This window comes from Bison bison, unplaced genomic scaffold (assembly GCF_000754665.1).
Source record: "Bison bison bison isolate TAMUID 2011002044 unplaced genomic scaffold, Bison_UMD1.0 scf7180017863957, whole genome shotgun sequence".
NCBI lineage: Eukaryota > Metazoa > Chordata > Mammalia > Artiodactyla > Bovidae > Bison > Bison bison.
The window spans coordinates 2,029,509-2,049,581 of record NW_011494529.1 but is presented as its reverse complement, the minus strand read 5'-3'; the positions used below and the strand labels follow the sequence as shown (position 1 = coordinate 2,049,581).

General features: G+C 36.7%; 1 protein-coding gene across 4 annotated transcripts in view; it reads left to right on the top strand.

Annotated features, from left to right (window-relative positions):
* Nucleotides 1-20,073, top strand: part of INADL (InaD-like (Drosophila)) — a 396,383-nt gene that overhangs the window by 18,462 nt on the left and 357,848 nt on the right. For all 4 annotated transcript variants that reach the window (XM_010833911.1, XM_010833910.1, XM_010833909.1 and 1 more), the window contains exons 2-7: nt 3,260-3,316; nt 3,412-3,578; nt 5,588-5,782; nt 7,181-7,320; nt 14,957-15,152; nt 17,293-17,421. In XM_010833911.1, coding sequence (XP_010832213.1) covers nt 3,295-3,316; nt 3,412-3,578; nt 5,588-5,782; nt 7,181-7,320; nt 14,957-15,152; nt 17,293-17,421 — 849 coding nt within the window. In that variant the 5' untranslated portion in view covers nt 3,260-3,294. The remainder of the gene's footprint in view (nt 1-3,259; nt 3,317-3,411; nt 3,579-5,587; nt 5,783-7,180; nt 7,321-14,956; nt 15,153-17,292; nt 17,422-20,073) is intronic.

The window sequence follows — 20,073 nt, the reverse complement described above, 5'->3', positions numbered from 1 at the left end:
CAAAGTACTGGAGTTTCAGCTTTAGCATCATTCCTTCCAAAGAAATCCCAGGGCTGATCTCCTTCAGAATGGACTGGTTGGATCTCCTTGCAGTCCAAGGGACTCTCAAGAGTCTTCTCCAACACCACAGTTCAAAAGCATCAATTCTTCGGCGCTCAGCCTTCTTCACAGTCCAACTCCATAAACCATAGCCTTGACTAGATGGACCTTTGTTGGCAAAGTAATGTCTCTGCTTTTCAATATGCTATCTAGGTTGGTCATAACTTTCCTTCCAAGGAGTAAGTGTCTTTTAATTTCATGGCTGCAGTCACCATCTGTAGTGATTTTGGAGCCCAGAAAAATAAAGTCTGACACTGTTTCCACTGTTTCCCCATCTATTTCCCTATCAGCATGCCTAAAATACCTCCTTACACATAGACTGATGTTACGTTACTTGTAAATGTATTTCTAACAGACTTTTACTGCGATTTTTAACAGACTTTTACTGATAGTTTTAATGTGTCGAGTAAAATTCAACCTAGGAACACATTATTTTTTGTTTTGTTTGGGGTTACCAGACCAGTTGTGAACAACATATACAGAAACATTTTCTTAAAGGAAGCCTCTTCGGTTTGGGGAATCCCAAGATTTATACTCCATTAGTTCCCCAAATAGAAAATGTCTTTGTGATTACCTCCCATCTTTCAGCCAGCTATGCTCTATAAATCCATATGTTCTCATATTATTTACAATATCAATTAAGACAGATCAGGTATTTCCTGACATTTTAAAATTAGAGACTGTGTTATCTATTAAAACCTTTTAGCTTGTTTGCACGGAGGAGGTCTGGCATCAATCTGGGAATCCCTCGATGAAGGATTGAGCCACAGGCTTGCTGATAACCATTACCCACTCATTCCTGTTTCAGTACATTTCAACCATATTCATTATTTTAATGACTGATTTTGATAGTTTAATTTTTCCAGGAGTTTTATTGTTTAAAAGCAATGCAGCAAATGTGCTTGTACATCATCTGTGTGCCTTTTTGTCTCTCCTTTCTTTAGAAGAGACACTCAGAAGTTAATATTCTGGGTAGAAGAGAATATGAATTTAATATATTGATAGATATTGCTCAGTCACTCTCCTAGAAGATTGTGCAGATTTGTTTTCCCACCTGTTTTTCTATGACATCTGGGGTACAAGCTATTATTAGAAAAAAATGCCAATCTAATATAAAAAGTAGCACTTCATAGTTTTAGCTTGCTTTCTTTGATTTTGAGAGGTTGATGTACAGTATTAATGACCACAAAGCTGCTCTTGTCCACTCTTGGGCTAAGTGCTGCTACAGAAAAGGACATTGTGACTACCCTTCCATTATTCACATTTACCTGTCAGTGGGTAGTTTGAAGGGCTGCATAGTTGAGATGCTGAGCATATCAGAAGTTTTTCTGTGATGTTCTATTCACATGGAATCCAATGAATGTTTGAATGGAATATAGGAACCTTTTATCAATGCCCAAAGCATCTCTTACTGGCTTTTCATATACTTTCTTGCTTAATGATCTTGAGTTAGAAGATAAAGATTGTGTTCTGAAGTGCATTCAGAGATGATGTAAGAACAGTTGGATTGTGTAGCACTCATATTTCCTAGATGGTTCATTTACAACAGTGTACCACTGTGAAAGTGATAAGCTTTCATAGTGTATGTGATATGAAAGTATCACAGTGAAAGTGATCGCTAGGGTTTGTTTTGTTTTATTTAAGTGACCACTGTGAAAGTGCCATTTTCAACAAAGAAAAGGGTTTGCTAAAATCTTGAGGGTTTTTTTTTTTTTGGCTGTGCAGAATCTTTGTTGTTGTGCGGGCTTTTCTCTAGTTGTGGTGAGCAGGGATTACTCTAGTTGCAGTGGGAGAACTTCTTATTGCCATGGCTTCTCTTGTTGCGGAGCACTGGCTCTAGGGCGCACAGGCTTCAGTGGTTGCTGCGTGTGGGCTCAGAAGTTGCACGGCTCCCGGGCTCCAGAACACAGGCTCAGTAGTTGTGGTTTATGGGCTCAGCCACTCCAGGGCATGTGGGATCCTCCTGGCCCAGGGATTGAGTCTGTGTCCCTGCATCAGGAGGTGGACTCTCCACCCTGAGTCACCAGGGAAGTATATATAACTTTTTGAGTTTTGATTACATTTTAGGCTAGTTTGAGCAAATCATTGGAATTAAAAAAAATTATCCATGGACAATGCCAGATTGGGTGATTATCATTTGATGACTAGTTTGGATTTTTTCCCCTAGTCTCTCTAGTATCTTCTTTATACATTATTTGGATGTTCTTTTCCAGCCTAGGATCTCTCTCTCTCTCTTTTTTAATTAACTTTCTTTAAGTATAACTTACATACAATAAAATATAACAAATATATAGGTCAATGAATTGTAATAAATGTACACATTTGTTTAAGTAATACTCCATTCAAAACATAGAACATTAAAAAAAAAAAAAGAACATTTCCATCACCCCAAAAAAGCTCCCTCAGATATTTTCCTAGTCAACTGCTTTCCACTGTGCCCAGGCAATCATATCCTTGTTGGTCTGTTTCTTTTCCCTCAATACTGTTTTTGAGATTCATCTTTGTTGTGTGTGTCAGTAATGTTTTCTGTTTTTATTTCTGGATATTCTATTTTGTTTACATATCTTAATTGATTTATCTTTTAGTCTGTTATTAGACATTTGGGTTTTTCTGGTTTGGGGCTTTTATAAATAAAAATGCTATGTTGTTGCTGTTTTTCGACCACATCCTACAACTTGTGGGATCTAAGTTTCCTGACCAGGGATTGAACCCCGGCCCTTGGCAATGAAAGCACCGAATCCTAACCACTGGACCACCAGGGAATTCCCTGAACATTTTTGCATAGGTCTTTTGTGGGCATATATTTTCACTTTTGGGTGAGTGTTTAAAAGTGGAAAAGTACTGGGTCATATAGTAAGTGTAGTTTTAACTTCCAAAAAACTGTCAGTTATTCAGAGTGTTTGTGCCATTTTACATTCCTACTAGCAATGCCTCAGAGTCCCAGTTACTTCATATTTTTGTCACCACTTACAATGATCTGTTTTGCTTTCTAGTTTTAGCCATTTTAGTGGCTGTGTATGGCTTTTAATTTGGATTTCTTGAATGAAATATTTTGATGGAGAATGTTCTTGAGGTTTTCTTTGACTTTTTTATAGGACTATAGAATTGTATACACTAATGGAAAGTAATTTTTCTGTTATATTTAAAATTTTTTCTTTAGGTTTCTTTAAAAGTGATTGAAGGCAGTAATTCAAAATGCCTGAAAATCCTGCTGCAGGTAAACTAGATATATACTTCTTTCACTAAATTAATTATTCAAAAATGGAATGTAAGGTGGGATTTAACTTGTACTCATTATTCTTTTTAAAAAAGATAAACTGCAGGTCCTGCAAGTTCTTGATCGCTTGAAAATGAAATTGCAGGAGAAGGGTGACACTTCGCAGAATGAAAAGCTCTCTCTGTTTTATGAGACCCTAAAGAGCCCCCTTTTCAACCAGATACTCACACTTCAACAGTCCATCAAGCAACTAAAGGGGCAAGTAAGTTACCCATCAAGGTTTTACCTGTTGCTATTATTCAAACCAGCAAGGAAAGATAGAAGGAGATAGATACAAACAGTCTACTCTTAATTCTGCAAAGAGGCTGTATTGGGACTTGTGTGCAGGTAGCATTGGCATAGATAGTTTAAAAATGTTGATAATAAGTTTTGTGTTTGGCTTTGGATTCTAGTTTTTATACTTATTTATGTAAAGGTCAGATGCTTTGAAAATTCTCAACATTTTCTTCAGAATTACAGGACACATAGCCCCTCTGCTTGGAGTGATGTTAATTAAGAGTTTTACCTACTCTCCTGGTTGTTCTATTTTGGGGTCAGGGATGGCAGTTTGGTTTTAAATCATCTATTCTAGAAGCTGAGCTTGAATAGTAGCTATCTTATAGATTAAATATTGGCAGAATTTTAAATGTAGTTAAAGATAATGTAGCAGAGTTGTTATGTGAAAATTAACAAAATTTGGGGAAAAAAATGCGTTTTGCTGATAAACCAAAATGCCTATCCATAAATATTTAGCAAGTGATTTTTCTATAACTAACTAAGGATTAAATTCTGCACATATGTCTTTCTGTGAATTACTTTCTCTAGATCAAAATTTATACCAGAATTTTAGCACTCCCCATACTGAAGCTTCTATATTCTCTGATAATGGAATGAGTACATCACAGCAGTGAATGCTATTGGTGGCAATAGAAGTTGGGAAAGATCACTACAAATCTATCACTCATACTGGACTAAAATTGGACTTAAGCAACTGTTCCATCATAATAACAATCTTTTATGTTTATTTAGTGTGCAGTTATTACATAAATCATCATATTTTATTCATTCAGCTATAAACTCCATGTGATTTTTCATATCTGTGTTTTCATAGAGTTTTTATGGGTATTGATTATTGTCTGTGAGTCTTATGACATTTGTTCCTGATATTTCCTTTGTTCTATTGTGTTGGTACTTGTATCAGCCAGTGGTATTTTTAAATCAATCAATTAATTAATTTGGTCACACCATGAGGCATGACAGATTTTAGTTCCCTGACCAGGGATTGAACCCATGCTCCCTATATTGGGAGTGCAGAGTCTTAATCTTAACCACTGGACCAACAGGGAAGTCCCTCAGCCAATGGTATTTTAAAAATTAACCTCTATTTTTCTTTTTTCTTAATTACTGAATCCCCCCAGCTTTTTTTTTTTTCCCCAACTAGTGTTTAAGTGGCTTTGCAATACATTTGCTACTAATGGGCAGATTATTTAATCCCTGTGTGCTTCAGTTTCCATGTTCACAAAATGAAATAAGAGTATCTCTAGGGCTATTGTAAAGACTATGTGAGATACTGTATAAGAGTTTGGGTATAGTACTTTACTTATAGCAAGCACTTAATAAATGCTGAGTTACCTTTGAATATACTACCTGCAGATCTTTTGTGTTTCCCCACATGGAAATGTATGAAAGTGAAAGTCAGTCGCACAGTTGCCTCCAACTCTTTGCGATCCCATGGACGGTAGCCTGCCCTACTCCTCTGTCCATGGAATTCTCCAGGCAAGAGTACAGGAGTAGGTTGCCATTTCCTTCTCCAGGGGATCTTCCTGACCCAGGGATCAAACCCGGGTCTCCTACATTGTAGGCAGATTCCTTACCAACTGAGCCACTGAAATGTATAGATAAATGCAGAAGGTCTCAGCGTCTCACATGCATGTTTATGTGCCTGGACATGTCTGTGTATGTAAAGTATAATGAGCTACATTACATGCTATATTAACCTGAGGTAACAGTAGAAGGCAGGAAATGAGAATAAGTTAAACATTTTGTATAATACTAAATAAAACATTTATAGCCTTATAAGCACAGATTCATGTATCTGTATCTTATTTCTTTCACAGGTATATATTTAGCATGCCATTATACATGTGAGAGATAAAATATAATATTTAGTAAATAGAAATACTTCTTGTCTATAGGTTTATGTTGATAATTCTCTCTTTTTTTCTCCAACAGCTCAGCCATATACCCTCAGATTGTTCAGCCAACTTTGATTTTTCTAGGAAAGGGTTATTGGTGTTCACGGATGGTGCCATTACTAATGGGAATGCCCACAGGTCCTCTAATAACTTGACTGTATCTGGGTTATTTTCTTGGGCTCCGAAGTCAGGAAATGAAGATTTTAACTCAGTCATCCAACAGATGGCCCAGGTAAAGTTATATCTTGTCAAGGGACTATTTAGCTTTATTTCTCTTGTTGGAGGTTAAAAAAGAAACCTACACTCACACTTTTTTGCCTCTAAAAAGTGTTACTCTGTGTTTTGTTTGCTTGTGTTTTTATATTGTTAGGAGGAGTTGGTACTATTTTCTAATCTGTGAGTTGGTAATTTGTTTAAAATTACATAAGAAAAATATCCGCGTGCCTGGTGAGGATAGGTTTTAAGACAATGACTCCAGTCTGACACATCTGTACGCTTGTAATTTGTAAGGAAAGAGATTCTCACAGTTTTGCTCATAGAAGGAAAAATAAGGTGTCTGCAGAAGTGATATAATTCTTTGAAATTATTTTAAATTTTATATCAAAACAGAATTAATGGGAGTTAGAACTAATATAATTTGGAAATCTAGTATATATAATTTATAGTATATATAAAATCCAAATATAATTTGGAAAATTATAATTTGGAAAGTCTAGGAAAATATTTGAAAGTGTAATCCCATTTCATCCTTAGTATCTATTAAAATCAAATGACAGACAGTTGAATTTTTAGATGTGCTAGTTTCCTTTATTCACCTTGCCTTCTAACAAGTACCCTAAAAAATGGAACTTGAGTTTGAAAGTTAAAAAGAATCTATTTAAGGTGTGATAGTTAAATAATGTTCTACACCTAATTCCTTTTTTGATCTAATTGCTGTATCCCCTTAATTTGACTAATAATATTTTTATGTGATGCTTTTATTAGTTATTATTTATTACATTTGTGAAGTTCTCATGTAATAAATGCAATTAATTATTCACCAAAGCAATAAAATACTTGTCACAGGTAGCCCCATTTGAATGGTGGCCTTTCTGTAATCTTTTGAATTAACCTAATAAAATATTAATTTATCACAATAGAATTAAAAACAGAACACTAAAAAAAATGCAGCTGATTCTGATTTAGGTCTCAACACTAGAATATTTTTGATAAGTCTAGTTTACTTTTCTTATTTAAAAATAGGAATATTTTGCTTCAAGAGAATTTAGAGAAATTCATTATAAAAAGTAATTTAGAATTTACTATGGGAAAATACATTTTTTCTCAGGAATTTTCATCTAGCTTGGGATTCATCTCATACTGTGAATGAAGTGTGAAAATATCTCTCCAATTCCCTGAGGTTGCAGAACAGTGCACATGCCCCCTTATGTTCTACTGAAAATAATCAAGGGAGAGGATTTCCAGAAATAAATAATTTATTACTGAAATGCTGAGTTTATTTGGTTTCCTAGAAATGACTTAAGAGAAGCTGTTTGGGGGCTATTTACAAAATAGAAATTTTAGTTCCTTAGAAAGGGCAGGTTGATTAAATGTAAATTTCATTGACTTTTTTTAAATTCCCCTTCATTAGGGCCGGCAAATCGAATACATAGATATAGAACGGCCTTCGACTGGAGGCCTTGGATTCAGTGTGGTGGCCCTTAGAGGTCAAAATCTGGGAGAAGTGGACATCTTCGTGAAGGAAGTGCAGCCAGGGAGTATAGCTGGCAGGTGAGGAAGCGTGTTCATTTGCTTTTTGCTAATTTTTTCCTAACAATTCTGAAAACATTAAGGAGAATAAGGAACTAGTCATACCAGAACAGTTAATGAGAGCAGCTAACGCTTTCCTCTTATGCATTTTTCAGGCCTTTTGCATATATTTTCACATATACTTGTGGCATCAGTGTAGCTAGTAGTATCATTATTCCATTTTATAGATGTGAATGTTCAGAAGTTCAGTGGTTTCCCTATAGTCACAGAGCTATTAATGCTGGAACCATGATGTGATTCTCAGACTGTCTGATGGCAAAGCTCATGTTCTTTCCGTTCCCCATCACACTCTCTCACAACTGAATGTGATACAGCAATGGTTTGATCAGTAAGATGGACATATTGAAATTTACATTCTACATATTATGTTATTTATTAAACTTGAGATTGTAACAACTCTTTTATTGGTCATAACATGCTGTTTATTTCACTTATTGTCAACAAAAATCCCTCTGAAGTCTATGTGATTCCCCCTCTGCACTTGTGCCTGAGTTTTATTTTTTTAAGTGTTATGTGTAAGACTTGTATTTTGTCTCTACTTGATTTCAGCTCTTTTGTTTATTATTTATTTAAAAAGCACACTATTCATTATATTATTACTTTTAAAAATATATATTAGTATTACTGTTGCCTGTTAGAAAGCTAGCAGCAGTAGCATAACTATTACAGAAAATTCAGTCAATAATATACTTTTGGATTCATGTTATCCATGTATTGGGGGTCAGTTCTAATCTCCTCAACTGAAAATTCAGAAATGATGGATTTTTATGACCTTTGTACCTTTATTCTACAATCTAATGGAGCATTTCCTGAAGTTTGTTGTGAGGAGTTATAGCAGTAGTCAGCTATATATTTATTTTATAATATGCATTTATTTTCGTCTGGCTTCTTTTGTTCAACATTATGTTTGTGAAATTCATCAACATGGTCGATTGTAGCACTTCATTCATTTTCATTGTTGTATAGTATTCAACTATACAAATACACCGTGATGTATTCATCCATTACACTAAATTTTTTTTTTAATTTGTTTTTTATTGTGCTGGGTGTTTGTTACTGCATCTGGGCTTTCTCTAGTTGTGGCGAGCAGGGGCCGCTCTTCGTTGGGGTGCATGGACTTCTCATTGTGAGGGCTTCTCTTGTTGCAGAGCACGGGTTCTAGATCACACAGGCTCAGTAGTTGCGGTGTACAAACTTAGTTGTCCTGACATGTGGGATTTTTCTAGACCAGGGATCGAACCTGTGTCCCTGCATCGGCAGATGGATTCTTAACCATTGGACCACAAGTGAAGTCCAGTTGTCAGTTGTATTTGAGAAACAATCCTCTGTTTGGAGATTGGATATACATACTTCAGTTCAGTTCAGTTGCTCAGTCGTGTCCCTCTCTGCGACCCCATGAATCGCAGAAGGCCAGGCCTCCCTGTCCATCACCAACTCCCGGACTTCACTCAGACTCACGTGCATCGAGTCAGTGATGCCATCCAGCCATCTCATCCTCAGTCGTCCCCTTCTCCTCCTGCCCCCAATCCCTCCCAGCATCAGAGTCTTAGGATAGTCATATAATTCATTGTCCAAGTTGGGACATTTTGGAGAGTTAGAGGCTGTGCCATTAATATGACACTGAGACAGGAAGTATAATTAGGACTATTCTGGCAAAGCTCGGCAATCAGGGTAAACTGGACTTAGAGTCACTTGACAGTGGCTTCTTTAAGGCTGTGAAGTCCCTTGATAAAAGCCTACTTAACTTTGATTGACTCAGATTTTCTTTTTAATTTTTTTTGACTTAAGAATCATTATTGGGATATAATTCATATAATGTAAACGTCACCATCTTGGGGTATATAATTCAGTGGTTTTAGTGTATTTTCAATGTTGTTGACCATTTTGTGGTGCATTCTTACATCTCAATTACTCTGTACTAATAGGTCTGTAAGTACAACATGAGGTGAGCACTTCAGAAAAGAAGAGTTTCATATTTGAGTGTGTAAAGACTTGTCACCACAGCTAAGTAGTCAGGGAGCTTCCCAGAAGCAATGGTGCTTAAGGGAAATTTGAGAGGCAACAGTGGAGTCTCCAGAGCGCAGAAGGTACCGGGGAGAGGAATAGATACTTCACCTGTAGCCCTGAGAAGAGGTGGAACACAGCTCATATCTTAGGAGTGTGTCTGGTGTTTATCTGATGTGGTAGCTTAGTGCAAGGCAGTGCAAAAAATTGCTAGAGAGAGGTAGAGGCCAGCCATGCAAGACCTTCTGGATCATTTTAAATGGTCTTTCTTTCTTCTGAGGATTCTCCACATAGGACTGTGTTATATCAGGAGCTTACTGAACATCCTTTGGCTCTTGAAGTCATGGAAATCCATTATTTCTGAATGTTGCAGTGGAGAGAAAAGAACTGGTCTCACCTCGAATGCAAAGTGTGAATTTATTTATATATATAGTATGAGAGAGTTAAATTATAAATAATAGTAGGAGTAAAGTGAGTTGAGCTTTAGAATGTATCAAAATAATATTTTCCAAAGACTTCTGCAGTTTGTTTATTTTGGGTTAAGTTTATATTCCCTAGGCAGATACTGACTGGAAAGAAATGAGATGTCCTAGAAGTCTACTGGGTAGAGGAAAAGGTAGATTAAAATAGAATTGATTTCCAGAAAATAGAAAATTTTAGTGTGAGTAAATTAAGGACCAACGTATTGTAAAATGAGTTAATAATATATCAGGGTCAAAAAGATTCAAGAGTAACTTGTTCATTTGGGATTAATTAAGAAATTTCCCTTAATGAGTAAGCTGTGAGTAGGAATTTAGGTGAAGAAGTTAGACGAAGGAGGATGTGGGAGATGGGAAAATGGAAGGTGATTCCTGGATATTGTCCTGGAGTGGTCATATTTAAAAATAAATGTTCCTTAAAAAAAAAAAAAAAGATTTCTTCAGGACTAGGGAGAAGTTCACAAGCAACATTTTCAATGTTAAAAAATATATATTTCAAAATTATGAAAATCATTATGAAAGTAATACATGGCTATAATATAAAATATAGAAATATATTAACTCCTCCTACCCACCAAAAAGCTCCTGGACTTTGACTACCCTGAGAAAACTGTAGGAAACGCATTGGAATGTTTTTTTGGGCTGCACCGTGTCACTTGTGTGATGTTAGTTTCCCAACTAGAAATTGAACCCAGGCCACAGCACTGAAAGTGCTGAGTCCTAACCACTGGACTGTCAAGAAATTCACTAGAATGTTTTCTTTTTCATAAAGACAAGGTCTTAAAGTATGTACAATTTTATATCATATTGTTGTTCTCTAATATAAACCTTTCCTAATATAATAAAAGGATATATATAAGCAACATTTTTAATGCAATGTGACCTATTTTAAGAGCCACCCACAATTTTGGCATCAAAAATGAAATAACTAGTTAGTTCCAAGGTGCTGCTGCTGCTGCTAAGTCACTTCAGTCGTGTCTGATTCTGTGCAACCCCATAGACGGCAGCCCATCAGGCTCTCCCGTCCCTGGGATTCTCCAGGAAAGAACACTGGAGTGGGTTGCCATTTCCTTCTCCAATGCAGGAAAGTGAAAAGTGAAAGTGAAGTCGCTCAGTCGTGTCTGACTCTTAGCGTGTCCGACTCTTAGCGACCCCTCGTACTGCAGCCTACCAGGCTCCTCCATCCATGGGATTTTCCAGGCAAGAGTACCAAAGGAGAGTATAAAACATCTCAGTCCCTCTTCTCAGGAAACTTAAAATCTAGTAGGGAAGGATGTAGCTAGCTCTGTGGACAGCTAACGTAGTAAAATGAATGCTTAATGAGTGATAAGCAAGTAGCTCAGAGCATCATGATAATGAGATGAGTGATGAAGAGACAAGAGACAGAAGCAAAGACACTTTGTTGCAACATGGAGGGTGGATTGAATTTGGCTGAGTGGAGTGGAAGGGCATTAGAGATAGAGAAAACCATTTACACAAAAGCAGAAAATACCAGACATGTTTAAGAGGAAAAGAGTAGATCAGGATAGTTAGAAAAGGGATTTATATATAGAGAGAGGAAGCCAAGTTGGAAGAGTACTTTGGGGCCAAATGTAGTGGCCTTTGAATACCAGTCAAGTTTACACTGTGTCCTAGAGGTCAGGAGCTACTGAATTCTGGTCCTTGATGAAGTTTTGCTGAATCTGCTGCTGTGACCTGAGAAAAGCATAAGGGTGATATGAATTTTCATAATTCTAAATTTATGAATTATACTTCTCTGTTCTGAGATGATCCCTTCTCAGAGAGATTTTTACTTTTGAAGGTTAAAGAAGTTCTTTTATGAAACAGTCATGACAAAATTCTTTCCTTTGACGCTCCTTCCCTGGTGGCTCAGATGATAAAGCATCTGCCTATGATGCGGGAGACCCGGGTTCGATCCCTGGGTCAGGAAGATTCTCTGGAGAAGGAAATGGCAACTCACTCTAGTACTCTTGCCTGTGGATTGAGGAACCTGGTGGGCTATAGTCCATGGGGTTGCAAAGAGCTGGACACAACTGAGCGTCTTCGCTTCACTGGCCAACAACCGTAGACAGTCATTATATACTTTTGAGATGAGAAATACCAGCACAGTTCAGTTCAGTTCAGTCTCTCAGTCGTGTCCAGCTCTTTGTGACCCTATGGACTGCGGCATGCCAGGCCTCCCTGTCCATCACCAACCCCTGGAGTTTACTCAAACTCATGTCCATTGAGTCAGTGATGCCATCCAACCATCTAATCCTCTATAGTCCCCTTCTTTTCCCACCTTTCCCAGCATCAGGGTCTTTTCAAATGAGTCAGCTCTTCGCATCAGGTGGCCAATGTATTGGAGTTTCAGCTTCAACATCAGTCCTTCCAATGAATATTCAGGACTGATTTCCTTGAGGATTGATTGGTTGGATCTCCTTGCAGATTCAGCACAGGAGAGCCTAGAAAAATAAACCTTGAGGAATTTTGCAAGTCAGGCTTTAGGTATTAGATATGGATCTCAGTTGGATGGTTGACATTGAGAATAGAAAGGAGAGATGGGTGGATACAACAGAGATAAAGATAAGGAACTGTGGAAATAATGAAGAGGATGTGGGGTGTTTAGGAGATAATGAAGTCATATATTGTAAACCAGAGTAAATCCTACTCTTAGTATGTACTTTAAGAAGTTACAGAGTATGGTTTACAGTCAGACTCTTTAGATAAGATGCTAAACTCCCTTTAATTTCTTACATGTAAAATTTAACTAAAGTACTTTAAAAGGTGATTATAAAGACTAAAATAGATAATGCCTGTAAAGCATTTAGCAGAGTTTCTGGCTCCTAATAAGTGCTCAAAAAATATTAACTATATTGAACATTTCTGGAGGACGGCATGGCAAGCCAGTCCAGTATTATTAGATACTTGAGTATTCAGGACTGATTTCCTTGAGGATTGACTGGTTTGAACTCTTTGCAGTCCAAGGGACTCTCAAGAGTCTTCTCCAACACCATAGTTCAAAAGCATCAATTCTTTGGTGCTCAGCTTTCTTTATAGTCCCACTCTCACATCCATACAAGACTACTGGAAAAACCATAGCTTTGACTAGACGGACCTTTGTTGGTAACCAGTACTCTTGCCTAGGAAATTCCATGGATGGAGGAGCCTGGTGGGCTACAGTCCATGGGGTCACAAAGAGTCAGACACGACTGAGTGACTTCACTTTCTTTGTTGGTAAAGTAATGTTTCTGCTTTTTAATATGCTGTCTAGGTTTGTCATAGCTTTTCTTCCAAGGAGCAAGTGTCTTTTAATTTCATGGCTGTGGTCAACATCTGCAGTAATTTTGGAGCCCAAGAAAATAAAGTCTCTCACTGTTTTCATTGTTTCCCCATCTATTTGCCATGAAGTGATGGGACTGGATGCCATGATCATAGTTTTCTAAATGCTGAGTTTTTAGCCAACTTTTTCACTCTCCTCTTTCATTTTCATCAAGAGGCTCTAGTTCTTCATTTTCTGCCATAAGGGTGGTGTCATCTGCATATCTGAGGTTATTAATATTTCTCCCGGCAATCTTGATTCCAGCTTGTGCTTCATCCAGCCCAGCATTTCGCATGATGTACTTTGCCTATAAGTTAAATAAGCAGGGTAACAATATACAGCTTTGACCTACTCCTTTCCCGATTTGGAACCAGTCTGTTGTTGATGTCCAGTTCTAACTATTGCTTCTTGACCTGCATACAGATTTCTCAGGGGAAAGGTCAGGTGGTCTGGTATTCCCATCTCTTGAAGAATTTTTCAGTTTGTTGAGACCCATACAGTCAAAGGCTTTAGCGTATTCAATAAAGGAGAAGTAGATGTTTTTCTGGAACTCTTTTGCTTTTTTGATGATCCAACGGATGTTGGTAATTTGATTTCTGGTTCTTCCGCCTTTTCTAAATCCAGCTTGAACATCTGGAAGTTCATGGTTCATTGGTTCATGTACCAAGCCTGGCTTGGAGAATTTTGAATATTACTTTGCTAGCGTGTGAGATGTGTACAATTGTGCGGTAGTTTGAACATTCTTGGACTTTGCCTTTTTTTGGGATTGGAATGAAAATTGACCTTTTCCAGTCCTGTGGCCTGGAATTTGGCTGAATTTTCCAAATTTGCTGGCATATTGAGTGCAGCACTTTCATAGCATCGTCTTTTAGGATTTGAAATAGCTCAACTGGAATTCCATCATCTCCACTAGCTTTGTTTGTAGTGATGCTTCCGACATAGTCTACTGGAGAAGGGAATGGCAAACCACTTTAGTATTCTTGCTTTGAGGACATATGTATACCCATGGCTGATTCATGTTGATGTATGGCAGAAACCAATTAAAATTAATTAATTAAAAAATATTAACTATAATAGCACTTTTTTTCCTTAAGATTTTGCTTATTTCTTTTTTTTAAAATATCCTGTTTTCCTTGGTTAGCAGCTGGGGATTGGTGATGGGAAGGAGATAAGGTCTCAGATATAGATTTGGAAATAATCTCTCTTGCCTTTCAAGGAGAGTTTAGCTTCTATTGACAAATGTTGGAGAAGTAAGGGACAATGGAGATGGGGCGAATCTGCTAGAGTGGAGGTTATTGGTGACCATATAGCCCTATATTGGTACACGGAGAAGTCAGATTGGAAGGAGTTCAGGGGTACAGGGTGGTGCCGCAATGAGGACAATGCCTATACTTGCAAAACTTTAGCACTGGGGCCCTATACATTCTTTTTGCTTATTTTCCAGCCAAATGGCTTTTAAAATGGTGTGGTGTGTAGGGATGCACTACTTAATTGCTTAATTAGCTAATAAGTGCTTTGATGAAAAGCACTCTGAAGAGCTCTGTTACATTATGCAATTAAATATTTCAATAATTGCATTAAGTGAAGTAGTACCATAAGGTATAAACTACTTGAATAATACATCTTGAAAATCAGCCTATTTGGATGGGAGGGGAGTTTGGGGAAGAATAGATACATGTATGTGTATGGCTGAGTCACTTTGCTGTCCACCTGAAACTATTACAACATTGTTACTCGGCTGTACTCCAATATAAAACAGAAAGTTAGAAAATTCTGGCTGTTATATCACTTAATATTTTCTTCTATCATCAAGGGATCAAAGGTTAAGGGAAAATGATCAAATATTGGCTATTAATCACACGCCACTGGATCAGAACATTTCCCACCAGCAAGCAATTGCATTGTTACAAGAAACCACTGGATCTTTGCGTCTAATCGTGGCCAGGGAGCCAGTCCACACAAAAAGCAGCATTTCTACCAGCCTACCTGATGCAAATCTGCCTGACACAGTGAGTTGCAAATTTGGAAAAATCCTTAATTTTGAATCATACCTTTGTTTTTTAATAAGTGTAAAGATATTTAGAAGATGTCATTTTACTTGTCGTAGTTCAAGAAAGATTATATCTCCAAAGACAGCATTAGCATGTTAAACAGGATAGTTGATGAACAGTTTTTGTCGTGTTTTTCAGTGTCCTCTGATTCTCCTTGTTTAAGGTTTTTATTTAATGTAGGGGGTAATTTATAGTATTGGGTGTAATTTGTTTGGTAATAGAAAGAGTTCCTTGGTCATATAACCACTTAACTAATTAAGCTAGGAGTTTTTATTAGAGATTTACTATGAGTATCTTAAGATTTGGTTATTTGCTTTAAAAATATTATATTTATAAGTTGGATTTTTTATGGCTAGATTATGGATACTGCAAAATTACAGTAATTTTTTTTTTTTTTTTACATATAAGGATGTGTACTGAACAATTTAAAAGAATAAAAGTTTAAAAAAAAAAAAAAGTTTATGTTCCTTTGGGAATCTTTAAACTTGCTTTGTAACATTTCACAGATTTTGACCTGCATCTTCAGAACACAATCTAATAAATCTTATTTTCTTATAACACTAAGTGCTGGCTGATTTATTTAATTTTCATTCATTAGGAAAAAGAAAAAATAGACTTTCTGGGTACAGTACAAGGTCACAACACTAATGTACAGACATTTTCCCTATTGTAATCAGTAATATTTATGCAACACAATTTACATAATAAGTGGAATGAACAAAGTGGGAAGTTGCTTAGCACAGTGGTTAAGAATAAGGAGTCCGGTATGAGGCTAAGGTGGGTTCAAGTCCAGCTCTTACTTCATAACTGAGTCTTACTGGGCAAATGCTTTGAGTTCTCTACACCTCAGTTTCATCATTTGTTGCTTGCAAGTAATAACAAAGTGTCTAGTTCATAGAGATGTCGTCTAGTTCACAGAGATGTTGTGAGGATTAAATGAAACTGCATTACATGTGAGGCTTAAATGAGAATGCATATTAACTGCTGTCCCTAATTCAGGCATTTTTAGCAAACATTGTTGCTTCCTGGATACTAGATATTGTTCCAGGTGTGAATCTACTAGATATTCCTGATAACTCTGGTTATTTTTAACATTGTGTAATAACTTTCCAATTTAGTATAATAGAAAAACTAAGTATGTCCTAATGTCTTGAGGGGTAGACTTTTGCCCTGCAGGTGGATTATGTGGATTTAATGTATACTTCTGATGGAGCCTGCGGTTAGAGGAAAAACGCTATGTCTTTTAGTCTGATTTGTATAATCCTTTGCCAATATCTTCAGTTGGGTCTACATTTCTTCTTCAGAGTCTCTTCAGTCATTCTGGTCACTCTGTCCTTCTCACCATCTTATGCTTCACACTGCTGCCAGATTCTTTCTAAATCATTGTTTTGCTCCTGTTGTTTCCTCTTCTAAAGCCTTCATTTATTCTCCTTATCTAAGCCTAGCTTTGTTCTTAAATTTCCCTTTTGCTTGAATGTATTTTTTCTTTGTAGAGCAATTAAAATGCTGCCTTTTCCTTGAAAGTGTTAGTCGCTCAGTCAAGTCCAACTCCTTGCTACTGCATGGACTATAGCCCGTGAGGCTCCTCGGGCCATGGAATTCTCCAGGCAAGAATACTGGAGTGGGTTGCCTTTATTCCTTGAAGTCTTTCATAATTTTTCATTGGATTTGACCTCTTGTCTCTATAGCCCTCCCATCTTTATAATATTTTATTATTCTTTTTTAATTCAGATAAACATGTGTTTATTGGTTCCTACTAGGTGATTGGCACTGTGCTAGGTATCAGACATAGACAGGGGAATGAGGCAATGTGTTTCTGTCTGCTTGGAGCTACAGTGTCTTATGATCCAATATTCTGTCTTATATTTTAATTGTTTATGTTTTAGTTTACCTCTCCACCAGATTATAAAATCCTTAAGAGGATCTCTGATCCTATAGAAATCATCTCTGAGTCACTAGAAAGTTGACTTGATTAATTACATGAATGAATATTAATTTTTTTTGGTGTACCTGTTACTCTAATAATTACTGTATTGGTAAGCAATGAATGTATGTGTTTTTACTAAAACTTTGGTTTTTGCTTGCTATTACTTTGTAGATTCGTTGGGGCCATATTGAAGATGTTGAGCTCATTAATGATGGCTCTGGATTAGGTTTTGGAATCGTTGGGGGAAAATCAAGTGGTGTCGTTGTAAGAACTATAGTTCCTGGAGGATTAGCAGATCGAGTAAGTTGACCTTCTTTGATTTCATTTTGGTTTTATACAATTTAAATTGTATGGCTTAAAATGTAATTATGTAACATGGGTTACTAGAATTATGATTCTGTGACCAGAACTTAAGGATAGCTAAAAATGTTTTTTTCTGTAAGTGTTAATGTGTACTCACTCTGCTTTATTTTAAAAAGCTCCTAAATCAACATTTTTGGGTGTGTCTGTATGGGTTTTTTTTTGCCCTGTGATTGACAGTCATCTTGACTTGATCAAAAGATAATATTTTTTATTGAAATATTGAAAATAAATCATTAATGGGTATTGCATTCAGAGTATCTATTTTATTTTCTCCCTGTGTATCTCTCAAGGGTGTAAATGTTAAGATCAGATAGTACAATGATTATAAAATTTTATCCCAATATTGCATGAGATAAATTTCACTAGAATTATAATTTTTTGACATTATAAATAAAAATACTACCCTTCATGATTTAGCAGTGTTTAAGCTGAAAGTGGGCCATTACAAAATTTATCAACTATTTCTGCTTAGTTTTACATTGAAGAAGATGTTAAGTACTGCATTGAATTTTTAAAAAGCACTTTAGAAATCTGAAGCTACTTAATAGTGAGTTCATGTTACATAGACTGTCCATGATAGTCAGTATGACGTATAAATTGTATGGGTTCACGTCTTTGTTGTTGTTGCCGTTTAGTTGCTAAGTTGTGTCTGACTCTTTTGCGACCCTGTGAACTGGAGCCTGCCAGGCTCCTCTGTCCATAGGATTTATGTCCAGTACATGGACATTTATTCCTTCATTAAAGTATTAATAAAAACATATAAACATAAAAGTATCAATAAATGTGAACATACAGAGTATTAGTAAAAAACATATAAAGTAACAATAAAAATGAACTTCCCGTGCACGTATAGCTTTGAGGCAAACTTCTCAGCTCCCTATTTCTAGTCAAGATTGTTTCTCCTTATACAAACTGTGGAGCTACTAATATTCCTATTATTCTTTCAGCAGCTAAGTTTATTTATTTAGCATAATGGCTTTCAGAGTTTTGTCTGTGGGCCCTGAGTTTCTTGCAGGGGGTTTATAACATCAAAATGACTTACATAATAATACTAAGATGCATTAGCCTTTTCACCATGTTGACATTTGCACTGATGATGAACAAGCAGTAGTAGACTAGGCCAGCCGTTGCCTTTGTATGTATTTCAGCAATGGCACCGAGCTGTACTAGGAGTCATTGCTTTCTTCTTTACCATGTGCTTGCAACAACAACAAAAATGGCAGTTTCACTTTAAAAAGTGCAATAAAAACTAATCTAAGTAAAGTTTGACCTTTAAATGCATGTCTTTGTAATATTGTGTTGCAGAATGGAGTATGGCATATAGCACTTCTGCCATATACTAAAGTACCTACGGTGGTTGTCTTGAGGAAAAACATTTGTGAGACAAAGTGGCCACTTTTTAATATGGAACAGCATTTTAATTTTTAAAATTTACATGAGTTTTTACTTTTTTGCCTTTATTCACAAAATTTTTTGAGATTTGATTTTTTTGAGATATATTATTTTAGTTTTAGGTGTACAGAATAATGATGTGATACTTCTGTATATTATCACCACACTGAGTCTAGTTAACATCCATTACCACATAGTTACAATTTTTTTTCTTGTGAAAAGAGTTTTTAAGATCTACTCTCTTAGCAGCTTTCAGGTATACAATACAGTATTTTTACCCATAGTCACCATGCTGTGGTTTACATCCCTATGGTTTACTTATTTTATAGCTGAAATTTTGTTTCTTTGACCTTCTTCATCCATTTTGCCCACCTTGCACCCTGCCTCACCAGCAGCTGCCAATCTAGAATGTTATTTTTATTTTTGAAAGAATAACTGATAGAAAAATTATTATTCAGGCTTGGCTCTCTGGTAGTTTCCTTGAAATGAATGATGTAAGCCTGTTACTTAAAGGAAAATAGCTAACAGCATTTGTTACTGATGATAATTTGAATTTTCAAGCAGAAATTAGAATTTTGGAAAATATTCCTCTGATTAGATTCTTAGTGATATTCAGTTCAGCTCAGTTCAGCCACTCAGTTGTGCTCGACTCTTTGCAACCCCATGAACCTTAGCATGCCAGGCCTCCCTGTCCATCACCAACTCCCGGAGTCCACCCAAACCCATGTCCGTTGTGTTGGTGATGCCATCAAACCATCTCATACTCTGTCGTCCCCTTCTCCTCCTTCCCTCAATCTTTCCCAGCATCAGGGTCTTTTCAAATGAGTCAGCTCTCCGCATCTGGTGGCCAAAGTATTGGTTTCAGCTTCAACATCAGTCCCTCCAGTGAACACCCAGGACTAATCTCCTTTAGGATGGACTGGTTGGATCTCCTTGCAGTCCAAGGGACTCTCAAGAGTCTTCTCCAACACCAGGGTTCAAAAGCATCAATTCTTTGGTGCTCAGCTTTCTTCATAGTCCAACTCTCACATCCATACATGACCACTGGGAAAACCATAGCCTTGACTAGATGGACATTTGTTGCCAAAGTAATGTCTCTGCTTTTTAATATGCTGTCTAGGTTGGTCATAACTTTCCTTCCAAGGAGCAAGCGTCTTGTAATTTCATGGCTGCAATCACCATCTGCAGTGATTTTGG